This window comes from Bos indicus x Bos taurus, chromosome 16 (assembly GCF_003369695.1).
Source record: "Bos indicus x Bos taurus breed Angus x Brahman F1 hybrid chromosome 16, Bos_hybrid_MaternalHap_v2.0, whole genome shotgun sequence".
Lineage (NCBI taxonomy): Eukaryota > Metazoa > Chordata > Mammalia > Artiodactyla > Bovidae > Bos > Bos indicus x Bos taurus.
Genome location: NC_040091.1, coordinates 1,957,836 through 1,979,822, shown reverse-complemented (window position 1 = coordinate 1,979,822; position 21,987 = coordinate 1,957,836). Strand labels below are relative to the sequence as shown.

The following is a 21,987-nucleotide window of genomic DNA, read 5'->3' as shown; positions in this document are numbered from 1 at the left end:
TGAAGTCGCTCAGTCATGTCCGACCCTCAGCGACCCCATGGACTGCAGCCTTCCAGGCTCCTCCACCCATGGGATTTTCCAGGCAAGAGTACTGGAGTGGGGTGCTATTGCCTTCTCCAAGTAAGCAGCTAACACCCTGTATAATCAGGTGAGGAGACTTTAGTCATTTACTCTGTGATATAGTATAGGCATATAGCTGCTTCGTAAGTCAAAACAAGATATATTTCAGGTAGCAGAAATACCTGTGACAGGAAGACAGGTAGGTAGGGATGGTCAAGACTGAGAGTTGATGGGTTATTGAGCGGTTTCTTTTCAGTTACGTATTTCCCTATCATAGAAGTCATCTTTTTTTTTTTTCCAGAATGTACATTCTGTGAGTTCTTCACAAACTTTCTATTCTTAACTTCCTAGGGATTAGTCATCTGGTTTAATTTAACAAGTAGCTGGGAGATTTCTGTATTTTGAAATAGGCCTGTGGAGCAGCCAAGAGGCTGCTGGGAGATAGGATCCCTGGGCCCTGGGAAAGGGAGAGTACTGAACTCTGAGTGAGTGTTGGTGCCTGTAGGGGATCAGCGTCTGTGCGGGCTGGGAGGGTCTGGAAACTCAGGAAGGTCCCTGAAGGCTGGGTAGAAATTTGCAGAGGGAGGTGGCGAGGGCATGTCCTATAGCTGGGAAACTTTCTCTCATGCCCAGTTTCCTGCTTGGCTCTGAAAGCTGTGGCCTCTGCTCAGGAGTCTTTCTTGAGGTCTTAAGAATTCTCTGAACCTCCCAAAGAAGATTTGGAGGATGAAAAGTGTCCATTCACGATTTCCATACATTTTTACTGCAAAGACAGATAAGGGGGCAGATATTAACCAGATAAAATAAGGTAGATCCAACCCCTTACTCCTCCCCCTCCTGCTTTAAACTCAGAAATAGCTCTAACACATTTTACCAACTAAAGATGTCTGATTTTCAAGCATAAAACACCCTCTAGAAGTGTTAAAACTCCCTCAGCTCTTCCTTGGAGTGAAGCTCATTTAAGTAGATTAGCATTTATTGGTTACCAAGAACACCGGAAATGGGAGCTCTATTAGGGATGAGGAGACGGACAGAAGAATTCTGAGCAGGATCAGGAGGGGACCTTTGAGTCTGCTGCCTCGGTGCTGTGCTTGAGTTAAGGTCACCACAACCAGGCGGGAAAGTTGTAAACACCAAGCCTGCCTGATTCTGGGCTGGTCAAGCCTGGGCTCCTGAATCAGTCCATTGTCCTTCCAACCAGTTTCCGTGTATTGCAGATAATGGATATATTGCGGATAGTGGATATATGTGTGTATATATGTCCCGTCTCCTTTTTGCCCCATAAGACTCAGGACAAGCTTCCGTGTGCCTCAGTGTGTATGTCAGTGTGGATGAAGGCTGAATAGGCGGATGTGAGAGCCCCTGGGCTCCTGGGAGAGGGTCAGGGCGGGCTCAGGTCAGCCTGGTTTTGCCCCTGGGGTCCCTGCGCACCAGCTTGACGTCCTGCCGTCTGCGTGCCATCCCCTCAGGCTGTAGAGAACTTCATCTACTCCTGTGCCGGCTGCTGTGTGGCCACCTACGTCCTGGGCATCTGTGACCGACACAATGACAACATCATGCTGAAGACGACTGGCCACATGTTCCACATAGATTTCGGCCGCTTCCTGGGCCATGCCCAGATGTTCGGCAACATCAAGCGGTAAGTAGCGCCCTGAAGCCAGCATGTGCATAGGCCCGGGAGGTCAGCGGAAATGGTTCAGAGCTGGAACACAAGCCCACGATGGGAGAAGTCCCGCACACTGCAGAGTGTGGCCCCTGGGTTGAGCGGCTCTGAGGAAGAGAGCACTGAGGCCTTGCAGAAGAAGGCAGGGACCAGCCCTCTGCCTGCCTGCTGAGGGCTGAGCAAAGGGAGACGAGCCCAGACCGCAGCCAAAAGAAACCAGATACCCGGGGGACATCACTAGCTCACAGGCAAGGGACCAGTGAACGACGTGTCTGGGGATCTTCTGAGGTTAAAGTGGGAAAAGAAACAGTGTTGGAGGAGCCCGTGGATCCAGTGTCACGCGGGTTTTGAGGGATGAGGGGACGCTCCCCCGACAGCCCACACGGTGAGCCCCCTCCTTCGTGCTGACCTTCTGCCTGTGTGTTCCCCTTGGCTCAGGGACCGCGCCCCCTTTGTCTTCACCTCGGACATGGCGTATGTCATCAACGGGGGTGACAAGCCTTCCAGCCGCTTCCATGATTTTGTTGACCTTTGCTGCCAAGCCTACAACCTCATTCGCAAGCACACCCACCTCTTCCTCAACCTTCTGGGCCTGGTGAGGAGCTCCATCCCTTTCTGAACCCCTCCTTCTTATCATCTGACACCATTTTTAAGACTCCCCATCTTGCTTCTGGAGATCTGCTTCTCTGAGCCCGAGATAAAGGCAGGGCCCAGGCCACCTGGTGGTGTCTGCTGGTGTCTGACTTCCTGCTCCCGACCCCCCAGCTCCTGTGGCCTGCCAGCCGCTGCCCACCGCATCTGTCGACCACCCTCTGGAAGGGTTAGGGAGCGAAGCTGTAGAAAATGCTGAATTCCTGGTCGTTACAGACACCCTCTCCTCTTTGCTCTTCTAGATGTTGTCCTGTGGGATCCCTGAACTCTCAGACCTGGAAGACCTCAAGTACGTGTACGATGCCCTGAGGCCTCAGGACACGGAGGCCAACGCCACTACCTACTTCACCAGGTGAGACGCTGCATACGAAACAGTGCTGCCCGTTCTGGGTAGGTAATTTCCAGGCCGCTCGATGGGGAGGAGCTGGGCTAGGGAGACGGGAGAGGCTTTGCTCTGGTGGCAGAGCTTAGAGTTGACAGCACGGGTCAGTTGTCTGGCTTGGGTAACTCGTTTTACTTCTCTCAGGCTCAGTCTCCCACCTGTACTTGGGTGCCAACCTTTACGCGGAGGTATTGCGATCCCCCGCTTGCGTTCTCACCAGGTCGCGGGCAAGGACGTTGTCTGTGGGGCCGTGTCCAGTAGGGGTTTTGTAATAGTTTTTAGCTCTCTCGATCAGGACCCTCCCCCTTGTCAGAACATGGAATTTCATGGTTCCATTTTCCCACGTTGGATGTTTTTAGACACGTTGTGCACGAAAGCAGGAAAGTGCCTATGTACTGATGAATGTCTACGGTTTTGTCCATTTTATTATGTACCCTTTTGGGAAGTTAGCGAGTTAAATTTTCTCTGGGGCTAACACAGTACCTTTCCTTCGGAACTAAAGTCTCTGTGTTGGGTTTTGTTTGGTGGGGATCCGCTGTACTGAAGCTGAAACTCAGTTTGACAACAGTATTTAGACTTCCACGTGGTGACCCCACGGTGGCGTCCCACAGTTCCTTCCTACTGTGGATTAACCGTCTTTGGCCCAGGTGGGCAGTGAGGGGAGATGAGACCCCCAAGATCCACAGGAGTAAACTGTATTCAGATCATTGTGTGCAGTCATGTCCTTATAAGGCTAGCACACAGGGGAAATGATCTGATCTGAGCTGCGTGTTAGCCTCAGGCGTTGGGTGATATTCCTTGAGTACAGCTCTGCCCAGGCAGTGGCGACTTGGGTCTGTGGTTGCAACCTTTTCTTCCCATCCTTCTGCAGGTTGATCGAGTCCAGCCTTGGCAGTGTAGCCACAAAGCTCAATTTTTTTATTCATAACCTGGCTCAGATGAAGTTTTTAGGCTCAGATGATCGGCTGACCCTCTCCTTTGCTCCACGAACACACACTCTCAAGAGCTCAGGCCGCATAAGCGATGTGTTTCTCTGTCGCCACGAGAAGGTCTTCCACCCCAACAAGGGCTATGTAAGTGTCTGCTCCAGTTTGACTCTCTCCTGCGCCCCGCCACCCAGCTTGTTGCGGTTCTGTTTCTTTCCTTCCACACTGTGGGTGCTGGAGCTGACTGAGCACCCTGCGCTGGGGGCAGTTGCAGGCCCTTTCCCCTCCCCTGCCCAAGTGGCCTGCCTACAGTCAAGGACCTGAGTTGGATGGCTGTTCCCTCTGAGCCAAGGGTCTTGTGAACTAAGGATTCTTGTGAATCTTTGCTTTCATTTTCCTGCATAGGTATATTATCTTCGTCTCCATTAGAGACATTTTTATCCTCTTCTTTCTGGAACGCGTAACTCTTCCAACACACATACACACACACACACACACACACACACACACGCACCCTCTGTCCCCTCACGTGCCCTCTTCATTGGTTTGGCCGGGGGTGTTCACTAAGATTTGGGCTTTGCAGATTTACGTGGTAAAGGTGATGCGAGAGAATGCTCACGAGGCCGCTTACATCCAGCGGACATTTGAGGAGTTCCAGGAGTTACACAATAAGCTGCGGCTGCTCTTCCCTTCTTCCCTCTTGCCCAGGTACGTGCTCCGCCTGCTCTCTGCACTGCGGGGTAGCGGGGAGGGCAGCCGGGGGCTGGGCAGCACGGCCCTTGGGAGTCAAGACCTGCGTCCTCGGTTTTCTTAACTGGCCATGTGTGATGACAAGCGCTCCCCCTGCTGGCCATGCGCTTCTGAGGCTCTCAAGTGGTCTTCCTCCAGCCTCAAAAACAAGCCTGGGCGCACCTGCCAGGGCAGCTGCTGCTGCTGCTGCTAAGTTGCTTCAGTAGTGTCCGACTCTGTGCGACCCCGTAGATGGCGGCCCAACAGGCTCCCCCGTCCCTGGGATTCTCCAGGCCAGGACAGCAAACTGGGTCTAAAGGCAGGGGATTGTTGGCGTCTGAAGATGTTTTGAAGTGTCTAATCTTCTAAAGAGTAAAAGTGTTTTTGAAATATATAAAGAAAATGTGGTGTATATACAAAATGGAATATTACTATACTGCATGATTCCACTTATATGAAGTACCTAGAGTAGTCACATTCATAAAAACAGCAAGTAGAATGGGGGTTGCCAGGGGGAGGGAGCAAACGGGGAGCTGCTTAATAGGTACAGAGCTTCAGTTTCGCAAGAGGAAAAGACTGGAGAGGGATGGTGATCATGGTTACATCACAGTGTGAGTGTGCATAACTCTGAACTGTACACTTACAAATGGGTAAGACAGTAAATTTTACGTTAGATGAGTTTTACAACAATTTTAAGGAGCAGATTTTCAAATAGAATTTGTACCATGATGAGGAAAACTGGAGGCTCCAGAGCTGCCTGAGCACTTCTGGGCAGCTGTAGTGCTCTGCTCAGCACTTTGGTTTTCTTTTCTGTGGTCCGTGGAATTGTCCAGTGGGAGATGCTGCGCATGCGTCCTCGGCACAGACCTGGGGAGCCGGGGGAGGCATGGAGTAGGGGAGAGGTCCCTGGGGAGGGAGGCCAGGGAGAAATGCGGATCAGGTGGCTGAAAATGAAAGTGGAATGGGACTAAAGGCTATTGCTTCCTTTTTTCACCATCTTTTCACCGGCCGCCAGCTTCCCCAGTCGCTTCGTGATTGGCCGCTCGCGAGGAGAGGCAGGGGCCGAGCGGCGCCGGGAGGAGCTAAACGGATACATCTGGCACTTGGTCCACGCGGCCCCGGAGGTGGCCGAGGTGGGTGGCCCTCAGTCTCTGCCCGGCCTGGCGCCGCTGAGGGGTGGGGATTGTGGACCGAGGCGCGCTTGCGTTTTCTGGGCCTGTCCGGGGATGGGGGAGGGCAGTGGGTCGTGGCACCAACCCCACTGAGCTGCACGCAGAAACGTGAAACCCAGACACGCAGCCGGGCACACGGAGACACAGATCCGTGTCAGCTGCCATCACACAGTGCTTGTGCTAAGCAGGAGCCTGAGGAAATGGAAGGTTTCTGAACAAGCTGAGTATGTGCACCACCTGAATTTTTCTTTTAAACAAATGGTGTTATAATTTGGTTTTATAATGGTCATAAAGACAGAGAGTCATCAGGAGTCCCATGACCCTAAAAAACCGTCTCACCCCATTTCCATGTTTCCTTCCTATCTGGCCATATATAAATGTGACTTTTACAGTTTTATAGTGGTTTTTTATTTTTACTGAAGTGTTTATAGTTAGCGTAACTTTAAATATCTATGCCAAGTTAATACACTGACTTGCAATACCATCTCTTTAACCATTCACCTCTTGAAAGATATTTAGATCATGCCCCTCCCCACCTTTTCACTATTAATGCTAGAGTGGGTATTGTCACACATTTTAGCTTTTGTTTCCCTAATTGCTTAGGAAACATTCTCAAAAGTAGAATTTATAGTCCTTGTCCAAGGCTGGCTTAAGCTAGGGATTGAGCCTGGGACCAGGCAGTGAACGCTCTGAGTCCTAACCACTTGCCTGCCAGGGAGTGCCAAGGACAGACCGCTTTTGAGTTGATGTGAATACTTTCATTTGCTTCCTTTTTTTCAAAACTTTTTTATATGGGAACTTTCAAACATGCAGAAAAATAGAGAAACAGTATAATGAATACCTATATATTCATCACCTAAACAGGCATTATTTTTTTTGCCATGTTTGCTTCATCTGTTTTTTCTGAAATATTTTAAAGTAAGTCAAAGGCATCATGACATTCTACCCCTAAATACTGTGCATCTCTAAAAATCGAGAACATAATTTTACATAACTGGACCGCTGTTACACCACCCAACTCTTAGCCCACATTTAGAATTTCCCTGTCGTCTCCGAAATTCTTTAAACAGTTGGTGTTTTTGAGCCATGACCCAAATAAGAACTGCACATTATGTTTGGTTATCACATTTTGTAAGTCTCTCTTAATGTTGACGAGTTCCTTTTTTCCTTGTGCCATTGTCTTACTGAGGAATGACCCTGTTTTCTGATTCTGTTCCAGTGTGATTTGGTGTACACCTTCTTCCACCCCCTGCCCAGGGATGAGAAGACGGCAGGCAGCAGCCTGGCTCCCAAGTCCTCAGGTATGGTGCTGTCGCTGTGACATTTCTGCCAGCTTCCCTCTTGTTGTTGTTCAGTCGCTCAGTCGTGTCTGACTCTGTGACCCCATGGACTGCGTGCTTCTCTGTCCTGCACCATCTCCCAGAGTTTGCTCAAGCTCATGTCCGTTGAGTCGATGACACCATCCAACCATCTCATCCTCTGCCTTCCCCTTCTCCTCCTGCCTTCAGTCTTCCTCAGAATCAGGGTCTTTTTTAATGAGGCAGTCCTTTGCATCAGGTGGTCAAAGTACTGGAGCTGCCCTTCCCCTTCTCCTCCTGCCTGCAGTCTTCCTCAGAATCAGGGTCTTTTTTAATGAGGCAGTTCTTTGCATCAGGTGGTCAAAGTACTGGAGCTGCCCTTCCCCTTCTCCTCCTGCCCGCAGTCTTCCTCAGAACCAGGGTCTTTTTAATGAGTCGGTTCTTTGCATCAGGTGGTCAAAGTACTGGAGCTGCCCTTCCCCTTCTCCTCCTGCCTTCAGTCTTCCTCAGAACCAGGGTCTTTTTAATGAGTCGGTCCTTGGCATCAGGTGGTCAAAGTACTGGAGCTGCAGCACCAGTCCTTGTGTTACCAGATTCGCAAGCCTGTGTGCCCGGGGCACAGTGAGGCCCATCGGTACGCAACGTTAGAGTTTGGAACAGAGAAGGGTTTATTACAGATTCATACAAGGAGATGGGTGGCTCATGCCCTAAGAACCCCAATGTTACTCAGAGCTTTCAGCAAGGCCTTTTAAAAGCAAAAGGTGAAGGATGGATGTGGTTAGTTCTTGCAGACTTCTCAGTGTCAGAGTCTTGTTCTTGAAGTTAGGCCAGTGGTCAGGTAACAACGTTCCTGTGAATCTCTGCCGGACGAATGTTATTCTCTGTCCTGATAAGAAAGGGCAAAGTCCCAAGGCACAACTTTAACCCTCCAAGGTCCCAGCGCTGGCTAAGGGGAGGCATATCTCAGTTGGCAGCTCCTCAGGGCCAGGTTCCCATGTCTTGCCCAGCTGTCATCCTGAGGGAGCCTGGCATCCAACCCAGCTGGTCCTCAGTCTCCTCAGGTTGCCCAAATGGGGAGACCAGGTCCTCCGGACTGTGACCAGGCAGACGGCCACTGCTAGAGGGTCACAGAGACAGGGATAGGGGAGAGGGGCACCACTCCTCAGGGCCAGGGCCAGGGCTAGTGGAGGGCCTGAGTGAGGGCTGCCAGGAGTCATCCCCAGTCTATTCCCTGGGCCCCCCAGCTCACCACTGGCCTGAGGCTGGGTAAGCTGGAGGGCCTCCAGGAGAAGGCCTGGATCTGCCTCTTACCTCACTTCCACCTGATGACCACCATACCACCGACCCTTGACTCAGTCACTTCCTCAGTGCTCCCTCGATGACAGTTACCAGTGGGCGGGGCCCGCTGCAGCCCTGGCCAGTAGCTGAGCAGGAAACGGACGTTGCTCGTTGACAGTGGCTGCTTGTGGGCAGGGTCTGCTGAGGTACCTGGGTCGCTGCTGAGCAGGACCTGTTGCCCAGTAACAGGTGCAGAGTGATGAGGACCAGCAGGGGCTGCCTGCTCAGGGCTGTGCTCACCCTGTTACTCCTCCAGTGAGTATTCAGAGCTGGTTTCCTTTAGGATGGACTGATTGATCTCCTTGCTGTCCAAGGGACTCCTCGAGAGCCTTCTCCAGCACCACAGTTCAAAAGCATCAATTCTTTGAAACTCAGTCTTCTTTATGCTCCAAATCTCACATCAGTCATGACTACTGGAAAAGCCATAGCTTTGGCTACATGGACCTTTGTTGGCAGAGTAACATCTCTGCTTTTTAATATGCTATCTAGATTAATCATAGATTTTCTTCCAAGGAGCAAGCATCTTTTAATTTTATGGCTACAGTCACTGTCCACAGAGATTTTGGAGCCCAAGAAAATAAAGTCTGTCACTATTTCCAACTGTTTTCCCATTCTATTTGCCATGAAAGTGATGGGACCAGATGCCATGTTCATAGTTTTTTGAATGTTGAGTTTTAAGCCAGCCTTTTCACACTCCTCTTTCACCTTCATCAAGAGGCTCTTTAGTTCCTCTTTGCTGTCTGCCATAAGGGTGGTATTGACTGCATATCTGAAGTTATTGATATTTCTCCCAGCAGTCTTGATTCCAGCTTGAGCTTCATCTAGCCCGGCATTTCTCATGATGTACTCTGCATAAGTTAATAAGCAGGGTGACAGTATAGAGCCTTGACGTCGTACTCCTTTCCCAATTTTGAACCAGTCCATTGTTCCCTGTCTGGTTCTAACTGTTGCATCTTGACCTGCATATAAATTTCTCAGGAGGCAGGTAAGGTGGTCTGATATTCCCATCTCTTTAAGAATTTTCCACAGTTTGTGGTGGTCCGCACAGTTAAAGGCTTTAACATAGTCAATGAAGCAGATGTTTTTCTGGAATTCCCTTGCTTTTTCTATGATCTGTTGGATGTTGGCAATTTGATCTCTGGTTCCTGTGCCTTTTCTGAACCCAGCTTGTATATCAGGAAGTGAAATAAATGAAGTTGTGTGGTAATTTGAATATTCTTTGGCATTGTCCTTCTTTGGGATTGGAATGACAACCGACCATTTCCAGTCCTGTGGCCACTGCTGTTTTCCAAATTTGCTTGCATATTGAGTGCAGCACTTTAACAGCATCATCTTTTAGGATTTTAAATGGCTCAACTGTAATTCCATCACCTCCACCAACTTTGTTCATAGTAATGCTTCCTAAGGCCCACTTGACTTCTCATTCCAGAATGTCTGGCTGTAGGTGAGTGATCACACCAGGATGGTTATCTGGTTCATTGAGACCTTTTTGTACTGTTCTTCTGTGTATTCTTCCTCCCTCTTCTTAGTATCTTCTGCTTCTGTTAGGTCCATGCTGTTTCTGTCCTTTATTGTGCCCATCTTTACATGTAATATTCCCTTGGTATTTAATTTTCTTGAAGAGATCTCTAGTCTTTCCCATTCTGATTCTGTTGTTTTCTTCTATTTCTCTGCATTGTTTACTTAAGAAGGCTTTCTTATCTCTCCTTGCTATTCTTTGGAACTTTGCATTCAGTTGTATATATCTTTTCTTTTCTCCTTTGCCTTTCTCTTCTCTTCTTTTCTCAGCTATTTGTAAGACCTCCTTTGACAATCATTTTGCTTTTTGGATTTCTTTTTCTTGGGGATTGTTTTGATCACCACCTCCTATACAGTGTTCTTAGGGCACTCTATCAGATCTAGTCATTTGAATCTATTTGTTACTTCTACTGAATAATCATAAGGGATTTATTTGATTTAGGTCATACCTGAATGGCCTAGTGGTTTTCCCTTTGTTCAATTTAAGAACCAATTTAACTTCTCTGAACCTTCCAAAAGGTAATTTTTCCTGTCCCCATTTCTTCCCAGGTCTCTCTCCTTGACTCATCTCTGTTCCTTTGCTTACCGGCTAAAGAATCTGTGGGGTCCACAGCTCCTTGAGCAGATTTCTCGGGGACTGAATCTATTTACAGACTGAAATTCGATAGACTCACCCCAATCCAAGTCATGCTTGCAGACACCAACCTAAGTCATGCTCGCAGATGCCACGTGGCTGATCCCTGGTGGGATATCAGGAATCTGACATGGAGATAGGGCAGGGGGTCAGAAGAAAACAGAGACATCTACCTGGCACCCGATGGGGACAGGGCTGGCCCCCTGACCTTTCTCTCTGTCCTTTGTCCCTACAGAAGGCACATGGGCCCGGCCAGTCGGGAGGGTTGGAGGAGAGGTGAAACTGTCCATCTCCTACAAAAACAATAAACTCTTCATCATGGTGATGCACATTCGGGGCTTGGTAAGTGCATACACAGTCCTCATTTGGATCTTTATCTTTCTTCTGGTACTTTTCTGACTGATGAGACCTTTTTTGTACCCCCCTCTCATGAGAGTAATCACAAAAGTTACTAAATGAAAAGTAATCACAAAAGTTACTAAATGAATCCCCAATGGGCCTGCTCCCATGCTAGGCCTGTGGTATGACCAAGCAATGCTGGACACAGCTTCTTACTACCTGTGGCCTTTGGCAAGTAGCCCAGTTACTCTTAGTCTCATTAAAATGAGGATAAGGTTAGTGTCTGCCTCATAGGCTTGTTACAGGGGTTAAATGAGATAATGCATGTAGAGTACTTAACATAGTGCCTGGTATTATTATTATTATGGTGATTATTATAAGAGAGAGACCTGGGGGGCCTATTTCCTGGTTATAGAGGTAAGGCAGCCGTATGACATCCTTCAAGCATAATCAAGGGGGCGTATAATTCCTACGTTTTTGATATGTTTCTGAGAACCTTCTGAGTGGAAGGGGAAGGGAACTCATAGAATACCTACAGAGTGCTGGACTTTTGCAGGTTGGGGCACTGATGTGTGGCAGGAGGTCCATGAGCTCTGGAATCAGAGGTGACGGGGCTTCACTCTCACAGCATCACTCATTCATTTTAGTCAACAAATCTTCATCAGTCCCTTACTGCGTGCCAGGCACTGATACGTTAGCTCTGGACAGGAGGGCAAACAAAATAAAGTCTCTGCCTTCAGGGAGCTCACGATCTAGTAGGCAGAGGCAAACGGTTAAGTAAAATACATGGCAGGTTGGACAGTGGTGAGCACTTTGGTAAGAAAGAAAGCAGACGAGGAATACCGGGGTGGAAAGAGGGCGTCAGCAGCCAGGGAAACCCTCACTAATGAGGAGGTGAGGGAGGGGGCCGTGTGTGTCAGGCCCTGCAGCGGGGGCCAGTGTGACTGAAAGCACCGGAGCAGGGGGACAATAGTGGATGCTGAGGTCGGAGAGGGCCGACCGGAGCCGTGGTCCTGCGCTCAGGAGCATGGCTTTTCCTTGAGTGAGATGGGGGCCACTGGAGGGTTTGAGCAGAGGCATGCCAAGATCTGACTGACATTTTAAAAGGAGTGAGTCACTAATTGGCTGACCTTCAACTAGCAACTTAATCTCTCTGACTCATTTCTCTGCTTATCTCTCACTAGGGGTTTCCTGGGTCAAATGACAAAGTAGACAGACATTGGGTGAAGATATCTGGGGATATTGTGGTTCATTCAGAACAGACCAAGTTATGGTGTGCCCTGAGCATTCATATACAGAGTATAGAACTGGATATCATGGGTGATCTGATTGATGTTTTAGGATGACATCTAATGTTACCGTGGTAGGTGTTTCTGGCAGAATGCAGTAGGCTGGCTGGGAAACATAAATTATTGTGCATTGCAAGAAGCTGGGTGTCGGGGTAGAGAGGCTGGGTCAGGGAATGGCTACAGGAATGGTGATACAGAGGCAGATAGACGGTTTCTCATTCCCTTTGCAGCAACTGCTCCAGGATGGGAATGATCCCGACCCCTATGTCAAGATTTACCTCCTTCCTGACCCTCAGAAAACCACTAAGAAGAAAACCAAAGTGGCCCGGAAAACCTGCAACCCCACCTACAATGAGATGGTATGTGGAGAAGGTGATGGGTGGGGCTGGGGCTGATAAACAACTGTGCCTGTTTTTGTAAATAAAGCCGTACAGGGACAGGGCCATTCCTGTGCATTTAAGTCTTGCCTGTGGTGCTTTCACGGTGTACCAGTGGGGTGAGTATGTGTGACACAGACCAAACGGTGTGGCCTACAGAGCCTAGTATATTCCGCATTTGGCCCTTTATGCTAAAAGTTTGCTGATACTTAGGGTAGGGATTCCACAGCTGGGCGTGGTCTGTGGGGAGGAGGAGCCTGCTGGTCCTTTGCTGATAATGAACTGTGGCCCCGATGACGAGCCTTCTTTTGCTGGAACCCTGAGCTGAGAACAGGGTTCTTCGAAGGTCCCCTTGGGTACTGTATGCCTTCTGTATTCCCTCGGACTTTGCTTGGGGAGGTAAAGTGGTCTTACGCTCAGCCAGATCAAACCACCACAAACTATCATTCTTTTTTAACCAGAACATTTTTTCTTTTGTTAGGTTCACTTGTTCCCCCCAGTATTTATTTGTTATTTGGCTGTGCCAGTTCTTAGTTGTGGCACACAGGGTTTTCGATCTTCACTGAGGCATGTGAGGTCTTTAGCTGTGGCAGTGGAATCTAGTTCCCTGACCAGGGGCCGAACCCAGGCCCCCTGCACTGGGCACCTGGAATCTTAGCCACTGGTCCACCAGGCAAGTCCCTGAACCACCACAGACGAGCATCTCCCCCTTCCGTGTTCCATCTCTCACTGCTTCCCTCTCTTCCCAATTTGGCGTCTGCAGCTGGTGTATGATGGAATCCCCAAGGGCGACCTGCAGCAGCGGGAGCTGCAGCTGAGTGTGCTGAGTGAGCAAGGGTTCTGGGAGAACGTGCTCCTCGGGGAAGTGCACATCTGCCTGCGAGAGCTGGACCTGGCCCAGGAGAAGACTGGCTGGTTTGCACTGGGATCTCGAAGTCCTGAGACCTTATGAACACAGCGGAGCCCTGGCCCGGGACCCCAGGCTCACGGCAGAGCTGGGGAGAGGACTCGTCCCTTCTTGGGGAGGGGCATGGCCCTCGGTGGGCTCCCTGCCGTCCTGGCCTCCAGGGTGGGAGGCGAGGAGAGTAGAGATGCTCTCTGCTGGCCCTCCTCTGCAGACTGCTTTTGAGTTGGTTGTGATGAGCAGCCCTGTGGAGGCTGTGAGGTTGCAGCAAAGTTTTAAGTTTACCTTGTGTCAAGGGAGCAATGCCTGGATTGAGGTGTGTGAGGTGCGCTGTAGAAGTAGCATTTAGCGGGAGGGTGGGTGGGTATCTTTATTTTTATTTTTAAAAAATGAAATAGTAATGTTGTCCTAACTGGACAGGAAGCCTTGTGAGAAGGGACTTACATGTGCCCCAGAAGGCAAAAGAGGAAGACTGTTTGGACTTTTTTGACTAAGGTTCTTATTGGACTTTCCCTAGGTTTTTGTTTGTTGTTTTGTGTTTCTATCTATAGGAATTATTTGGGGAGGGGCCCAGTGGGCCCTCGGGGAGCACCCTCCCTCCCTGAGGGAGGTCGGGAGGGGCAGGGAGGGCTGGGTGTGCTTGACTGAGGCCTGCATGCTGGGCCTGTCTGATTTTGCCTCCAAAGGAGAGCAATGTGATGCCTGTGTGTGTGCGGAAGGGCCTTCCGGTCGGGGTTCTGCAGAGGACCTGTGTTCAGGGACCTGGGCTCGTCTGGGGGGAGTTTTTCCTCTGGTCTTGCCCTACTCTGCTAGGACATGCCTTGAACACCGTCTTCGGCCCCTCCGTCAGCCTTTCTGGGGACCGTGTTGTCCCTGTGAATACGCTGGGGTGGTCCCCCGTGGGCCTCTCCCTGCAGCCCCCTCTGGCGGGATGGACTGCTGCCCGGTGTGACCGTGGGCGCCGTGGCCCTGGGGCGGGGCCGCCTGCTGGCTGGCCTCGGGGGCTTTCCTCATCGCCTGCCACTCCTTTCTTGTCACTGCTTCTCTCCCAAACTCCATTTCTGTCATTTTTTTTATAAGAATTTCTTCCATTCTGTGGGGCCATAAACCTATTATTCTGGAGCCAAAGGGATGCCCTAACTGAAGAAAAGGGGTGCGGGTGGGGGATCCCATCAAAACTGGTTTTTTTCCTGTGATTTTCTTTGGTTGCGCGGAGGCTGGATTGAGCTGAGCTGGGAGGGAGGGACTGGGTCTCTGATTTCTTATTACTCTTCATTCCCTACCAAATGGATTTGAAATTCACTCGTGCGCTTTACTCCAAAGGGTTGTCTTCCTTGAAAAAAGAAGGAGCAACTTTGAATTTTATATTAACTTTTTAAATTGGTGGCTGTGTCCAGTGATTTGGGAATGGAGTTAAATGGGGATACTCTTTGGATTGTCCTCCCCAGCTCCAACAAGGATCAGAAATTTCCCCTTTTGTTAACTCATTCCATAACTGGAGAAAGAAGCTCCATTGATTAAAGCCACAGAGCAGCAAGGAAGTTATAAACTTTTAAAGTAAAAATGCCAAGAATATAGCTGGCTGTTGTGAGCAGGAGTTGGGAGAGTGGGGAACAGAGGTGGAACTTCTCCAGGTGAATGGACCAGAGATGTGTTACTGGCTTTTTGCCTGTAGCTCATGTTACATTGACCCTCGATGCCCCTGATTTAAGAGATCTGTGTACTGTACCCACTTCCCAGATGTCCTTGTATCTCCTACTTTCTCTGGAATTGTATTTTCTAATAAATGATGTTTAGAAAAACAAAACTGTCATTTTCAAAATTGGTTCATGTTTAGATTAAAACATCTGACATATGAGATGAAGATGATAATGTTAGTCATGGTTCCATAAACGATAACTTTTATATGCATGTGTCAGCTGAATCTTTCCTTACAACAACTTGATCAGGTGAGTAGTATTATCTCCCAGTTTACAGATAAGAGTAATTAAGTAATTTGCCTAAGGACATAGTCGGCCTTGGCTCTAGAATTTGAACCCAGGTTTGACTCCAAACCTGTGCTACTTTTTCTAGGCAGTGTTTAATAAGTTGGTAAGCACTTGATAGTTTTGGATTGTATTAATATACATGTCATTTTTCATTACAGCTGTGCTGGAAAGTAGGCATGGCTCATTTGTTAACTGTCAGCAAACATTTACTGTGCTCACCAGTCACTGCTACCTGGGGGCGTGCCTCCACCTCGAAGAATACAGTCCTTGGAGCTGTGCACTGGGCCCTCTCTACCAGGAAGCAAAGATTACAAAGATAAATGAAGATGGTTCTCTGCATTTAAGAAGTTTCCTGCCTAGTGATAGTTAACCAAGCCTGTTTCATACGAGAGGAAACAACCTTTGAGATGCCACACAATGATTATGTTGTTAGAGCCGAGCCGTCGCCCAGAATTGAACCCACATGAAAGCTGGAGGTCATGTGACCCCTGTTGCAAGCAGTTTACTCAGAAGTTTTCAAAAGTCTCCAGTGTGGAGTCATATTTCATGCTGGGAAATTTTGTGGGGCTTCCAAGGGACCTTTAGTAGTAACAGTAGTAAGTGATAACCTACCTTCTGTGTTTCTAAGTGGCTTTGAGATGTCACTGCAGTTCTAGGCAAGTCCCAATGGACTTTTTAAAAGTTAGAACTCGAATCTGGCAAGAGTCTTAGTTAAGGAAATTTCTTGGCCAAATGGGGTAGAAATCTGAACCACCCAGAGGGAGTGGGAATGAGGACTGGGGAGTGTAGGGGGAGGGGTGCCCAGGGAAAAGAGAAACAGAAGCCCCGGAGGTGGTAAAAATGATGTAACTGGACTTGTTAGGGTTTGGGAGGTAAAGGTTAGATTAGACTTGAAAGTTCAAAAGTGAGGCAGCATTTTTTAAGTTGGGAGGTAATTCTGGTGTCTGGGACTTGTCTGATATGTCTGTTCACAACACTGATGGCCCTTCTCTGGGTCAAGTGGGTACCAAGCACAATGACTACTAAGATAACAAGGATGTGGATCCTGTCCTCAAGGAACTCAGAGTCCAGCTAGGGAGGCAGACGTGGAAACGCGGTAAGAGTGCTGTGTCCCAGACAAGGTGCAAAAGGGGAGGGGTTGGGCAGACAGAATGGGCGTCACAGGGAGATATTTGAATTGACTCTTAAAGTCCATCAGAGCTCTGGATTTCATTCCCAGTGTGATGGAGATGCCATTACAAGGTTTTGAGAAAGGGATTACAGTACAGCACTGTACGTAGTCAAAGATCATTCTTTTGCTGTTTCAAGCAGGAATGGAAGCAGTAGTCTAGGAGGGGAGTGACATTACGACGGGGATGGGGCAAAGTAGTTCAATTCTGGATATATTTTGAAGGTAGAACCGATAGGGGGCTTCCCTGGTGGCTCAGCAGTAAAGAATCTGCCTGCTGATGCAGGAGATGTGGGTTTGGGTCGAGAAGATCCCCTGGAGAAGGGCTTGGCAACCCACTCCAGTATTCTTGTCTGGAGAATCCCATGGACAGAGGAGCCTGGCAGGTTACAGTCCATAGGGTCATGAAGACTCAGACATGACTGAAGCGACTTAGCACCTAAGTTTAGGGGCCTGGCAACTGGGTGAAAAGGACTGTAGGGGGATTATGGGATGGGGAAGATGGGCTTGGCAGATCTCAAGAGTTTTATTTTGATCATGGTAAGTCTTGAGATGTCCGCACATCCAAGTGGAGAAGTAGGATGATGGAATCTGAAGTCTCAGGGAAGGGTCAGTCTGGAGTTGAGAAGTGGAAGTTGGCATTTAGTGCTGTGGAACTGGATGAGATCACTTAGATTAGAGAGGCTTAAAAACAAACAAAGCAACAGGTGACTGAGCTCTGATGCAGCCAACATTTAGAGGAAGAGGAAGAGTCCCTGGAATTGTAGGGACACTGCGGTAATGATGTCATGTGAGTCTGAAGAAACGGGCTACTGCAACGAGGGACACAGACTGGGTGGCTTAAACAGCAGAAACTGATCTCAGTTCTGGAGGGCAGAAGTCCAAGCTCAAGGTATAGGATTGGTTCGTCCTGAGAGCTGAGAAAGATAATCTGTTCTGCGCCTTTTGCTAGCATCCGGTGGTTTGCTGGCGATCTTTTGCATTCCTCGGCTTGTAGGTACCTCACCTGAGTCTCTGCTTTCATTTTCACATGGCGTTCTCCCTGTGTGCGTGTGTGCGTGTCTGTATCCAGACTTCCCCTTTATACAAGGACATAGTCATGTTGGATTTGGCCACACCCTCATGACCTCATCTTAACGTACAAGGATGATATTTCTAAATAAGGTCACATTCGTAGGTCCTGGGGGATTAAGACTTCAGCATCTTTTAGAGGTGCACACATCAACCCACGAGTAAGAGAACTGGATTTGGCAAAATGTTCTTGGTGATCTTGATAAACTGTGGGTTGTTTTTTGCTGCACTGGCTCTTTGTGGTGGCCAGTGCACTTCTCTCGTTGTGGTGCATGGGCTCGTAGTTGAGATGCGTATGGGCTTAGTTGCCCCACGGTATATGGGATCTTAATTCCCCACCCAGGAATGGAACCTGTGTCCCCTGCACTGGAAGGAAGATTTGTAACCACTGGATCACCAGGAATGTCCCAATAAGAGCTGTTTTAATGAGTGTTTGGGATGAAACCCACATTGGAGTAGCCTGAAGACAGAATACGTGCAGAGAAAGTGGAGGCTGTGAGAGTAGACAACTCTTGAGAAATTTTTGCTGCAGTGGTGTAGAAACTTGGAGATGCAAGTATCTAAGGAGAAGTTATTTGTTGTTTAACATAGGTGATATTAGCCCATGTTAATGTGAGTGTTCAACTAGTTTAAGAAAAAAAATTACATGTTATAGGAAAGAGGAGATAAAGGAGGCCAGATTCCTCAAATGGACATGAAGGGATAGGATCCAATAGGCTTCTTTGCTTATAATGGGATCAAAAGCAGAGTATGTGGGTCCTGATGCAGGTAGATTGGTGGATTCGGTGGTGAAAAAATGAAGTTGTTTATGTCCAGTTGTATCTGTCTTCTCAGTGAAGTAGGAGGTGTGTCCATAAGCTGAGAAGAACGTGTATGGGAATGCTGGAACTTTGAATAAACATTGTGAGACAGGCTGAGCGGAGGCGATGCAAAGCTGCTAAGGGACTATCTAAGGGGACTTCTCTGGCGGCGCAGTAGTTAAGACTCTGCACCACTGCAGCGGGGGTGGGTGCAATCCCTGGTTGGGAAACTAGAATCCTGCATGCCTTGGCCAAAAAAATAAAATAAAAACGAACTATGTAAGAATGCCTGGCATGGATGAAATCTGTTATCACAAAGAGGAAGTGAGTCAGTCAGCATGTTTGAGTGCTTTTCTCAAGGTCGGCAAGACTGTAGGCTCAGAATAAGTGGATAGTTGGGTTTCGCTAGGGTTGAAATTTTGCCAGAGAAGAATTCTGGAGTAGGAGAAGAACATGAGAATGAAGGGTCTTTGCATGGGGGTAGTTTTCATACTGGATCATGAGATTCTTGATTGGGTAAGGAGGCAAAGAAAGAGGGTGATGAATCATAAAAACGTGGTAAATGCGATGGTTTGGAGGTTTGGCGAGGGCAGTGATAGCAGCTGAACAGGGGTTTCAAGGCAGTGAGCTGGAAAGATAGAAGGTGGTTTTTAGAGTGTGAGATACTTGAAAAATAATTTTGGAGGTGGTACTGACTGAAAAATGAAGGGAAAAGCTACACACCCTTTACCTTAGACCCTGAAAAATCTTTTAAAATAAATATAACTGAGGTTTAAATTATCTTCTGCCAAACTGCCAGTCAGCTTGCCTGTCTAAAGACTTCTTGTCTTCACCAGCAGGCACACAGCCCTGGCAAGACAGTGCTATCTCTGCGGACAGAGCTGCCTTCCCTCTGCTGCCTGCTAGATAGCGGGCTTCAGGAGGTGGCTCACACTTTATTTTCCTGCCAAGACTGACAAGGCAAAGTCACATATTCTTAAAGTTTTCCAGTACTTTATGATCCCATTGTTTCCCTTTAGAGCAAATTCCAAGGTAAGGAAAGTAAAAATTATATATCCAGTGATCAGATGGGGAAGGAAGGCCCATTCAAGACGTTTTAAGGGATATGTGGGGGGAGGCAAGTGGTGGTAGTGACAAAGCTGAATGGAATGTAAGAGCCTTGGCCATAAGGAAGATGCTATTAAAGTATTAATACTCTTCCCATTCATTCAACAAATTTATTGGTCACCGATCACGTGCCACTCAACATCCTAGGTCAGTGGTTCCTAAACGTTTTGGTCTCACGATCCCTTCCTTAAGAATTGGGAAGGACAATTCCTTAAGAATTGTTGAGGACCCCAAAGAATTTTGTTTATGTAAATTATATCTATAATTATTGTTTTAGAACTCAAACCTGAAATTTTTAAAAAATATTTATTAATTAAAAAATATAAACCCATTACATGTTAAATAAATAAGAAAAAAAAATTTTTTTTGAAAAAATGTCTAGCGAGAAGAGGGGCATCGTTCTACATTTTTTTCCCAATGTCTTTCCTATCTGGCTTACTAGAAGGCATCTGGGATCTCATATCTGGTTTTGCATTCAGTCTGTTGCCAGATCACATATCATGTACCCTCTAGAAGATACATGTGTACTATATATTCATGAGAAAAGGAAAGTTAAAAAAAAAAACAGCTTAGTATCATTGTGAAAATAATTTTGGCCTTGAGAACCCTCTGGAAAGGTCTTAAAATGGGATCCTCAGGGGTGCTCAAATCATACTTTGGGAACTACTGTGCGAGGTATTGGAATACAGCCCTCAACAAGCAGAGACCAGCAGGAGAGAACATTTACAGGGATATATACAGAGCAGTGTGTTACATGCTCTAATGGAGTACAGCGGTATAGTTCTGACTGTGAAGGTCAGCAGAGACTTCAAGAAGGTGTTGACATTGGAGCTGAACCTTGAAGCATGGGTAGATATACAACAGAGAAGGTGAGGGCCTTCTTGACTGAGAAACTGAACGGTGGCATGGAACAAATCCAGTGTTCCTCAGAGTATAACCTGCATGAAGGGAAGTTACTAAAGAGAAGGCTAGAAAAGTCTAGGGAAAGGACAGACTGTACAGAGCCTTTATTCTACAGATGATGGGAAAAAATCTTTAGTGGATACATAACAAATATTAGCTGATGTCTGTGCCTCTAATCTGGAGAAGGCAATGGCACCCCACTCTAGTACTCTTGCCTGGAAAATCCCATGGATGGAGGAACCTGGTAGGCTGCAGACCATGGGGTCACGAAGAGTCGGACACAACTGAGTGACTTCACTTTCACTTTTCCCTTTCATGCATTGGAGAATGAAATGTCAACCCACTCCAGTGTTCTTGCCTGGAGAATCCCAGGGACGGGGGAGCCTGGTGGGCCGCCGTCTATGGGGTCGCACAGAGTTGGACACGACTGAAGCGACTTAGCAGCAGCAGCAGTGCCTCTAATCTATCTAGAAGAGGAACGATATTAGAAATTTAGTTCACTCACCAACCCACTGAGCTTTGAGTATTTAATTTGCATACCCGGATCTCTTGTCATTAAACTTACTCCCATTATTAATATATTTTTTATGAATTGTAAATGAGCTATTGCTAGAGATATGGATAATAAGATAAAAGAGGATAAACCATAGAAATTGCGGACCTCTTAGTTTCCTAGAAAGAAGTGGCCATTCTTCCAACAGTCTCAACAAAGCAAGAGGCGCCCTCTGGGTTCCTGAAAGATCTTGTAGCTGTCTCCAGGGCTCAAACCTGCTACACTCCCTCTGAACAAATACTTCACTTCAGAGGTGTTGATTAAAAAGTTTTATTAGAAATAAAGAAATGGACTAAGATCAAACTCACAAGAAAGAATCAAATGTAGCAACTAAGATTATAAATTGAAGTCGCTCAGTTGTGTCCGACTCTGTGCGACCCCATGGACTGTAGCCCGCCATGCTCCTCCGTGGGATTTCCCAGGCAAGAATCCTGGGGTGGGTTGGCATTTCCTTCTCCAGACTCCTTACCCTCTGATAGACACAATTTTTTTCAAAGGATAATTCTCTGTGCTTTCTTCTTTGGGTGTTGTATCCCATGGTTCTAGGGGCTCAGGATACAAATATGACTTGAATATGACTTGAAGGGGAAGCAAAGACTAAACAGTTCTAGAGGCTCCGTTTCTTTCCTCCTCTGTTTGCCTCATTTGAAGAAACAGGGACACCACCTGAGAAACAGTTCACATTTTTAAATGAAAGACTTATGTGGGTTAGATGCTGAAAGACCTCAAAGCTGGATCCTAGGTAACGCTAAAACCGTTATTTAGAAATCGTAAAACCGAGCGGGCAGGAATGCATAATGATTCATTTTTCACTTAAGACTTATTAATCACGCCACATTATTAGTGTTTTTAACACGAGATATATATTTACATATCTCCCAACTTTTACTGGACTTAAATCTTAGGGTGATGATCTACTTAGCAGTGAATAACACTGGAACCACAGTGTTGCATAAATACATGCAAGTCTAAAACATACGTGTACACTTGGACTTGGGTACGTACCACGCCATTAACAGGTCCAGGGCCCTCTCCACCCGTCTACGCCGCTCCCTTGGGCCCAGAGCGCCGAGGTAGGGGGCGAGGGAGGGCGGGCCGCGGCGGAGGGGCGGTTTCC

At 47.7% G+C, this 21,987-nt stretch overlaps 1 protein-coding gene and 1 long non-coding RNA gene across 6 annotated transcripts in view; one reads left to right on the top strand and one right to left on the bottom strand.

Annotated features, from left to right (window-relative positions):
* PIK3C2B (phosphatidylinositol-4-phosphate 3-kinase catalytic subunit type 2 beta) overlaps window positions 1-15,087 on the top strand; it is a 77,717-nt gene extending 62,630 nt beyond the window's left edge. For all 5 annotated transcript variants that reach the window (XM_027564229.1, XM_027564228.1, XM_027564230.1 and 2 more), the window contains 10 exons: window positions 1,530-1,699; window positions 2,162-2,318; window positions 2,617-2,726; window positions 3,628-3,829; window positions 4,266-4,390; window positions 5,427-5,544; window positions 6,803-6,884; window positions 10,607-10,713; window positions 12,230-12,358; window positions 13,140-15,087. In XM_027564229.1, the coding sequence (XP_027420030.1) occupies window positions 1,530-1,699; window positions 2,162-2,318; window positions 2,617-2,726; window positions 3,628-3,829; window positions 4,266-4,390; window positions 5,427-5,544; window positions 6,803-6,884; window positions 10,607-10,713; window positions 12,230-12,358; window positions 13,140-13,328 (1,389 nt within the window). In that variant the 3' untranslated portion in view covers window positions 13,329-15,087. The remainder of the gene's footprint in view (window positions 1-1,529; window positions 1,700-2,161; window positions 2,319-2,616; window positions 2,727-3,627; window positions 3,830-4,265; window positions 4,391-5,426; window positions 5,545-6,802; window positions 6,885-10,606; window positions 10,714-12,229; window positions 12,359-13,139) is intronic.
* LOC113906298 lies at window positions 52-21,976 on the bottom strand. Its single transcript, XR_003514838.1, has 3 exons — window positions 21,876-21,976; window positions 5,136-5,317; window positions 52-823 (listed from the first exon to the last, which is right to left on the bottom strand). It is a non-coding gene; the product is annotated as an uncharacterized LOC113906298 (long non-coding RNA).
* Window positions 21,977-21,987: the final 11 nt, after the last annotated feature.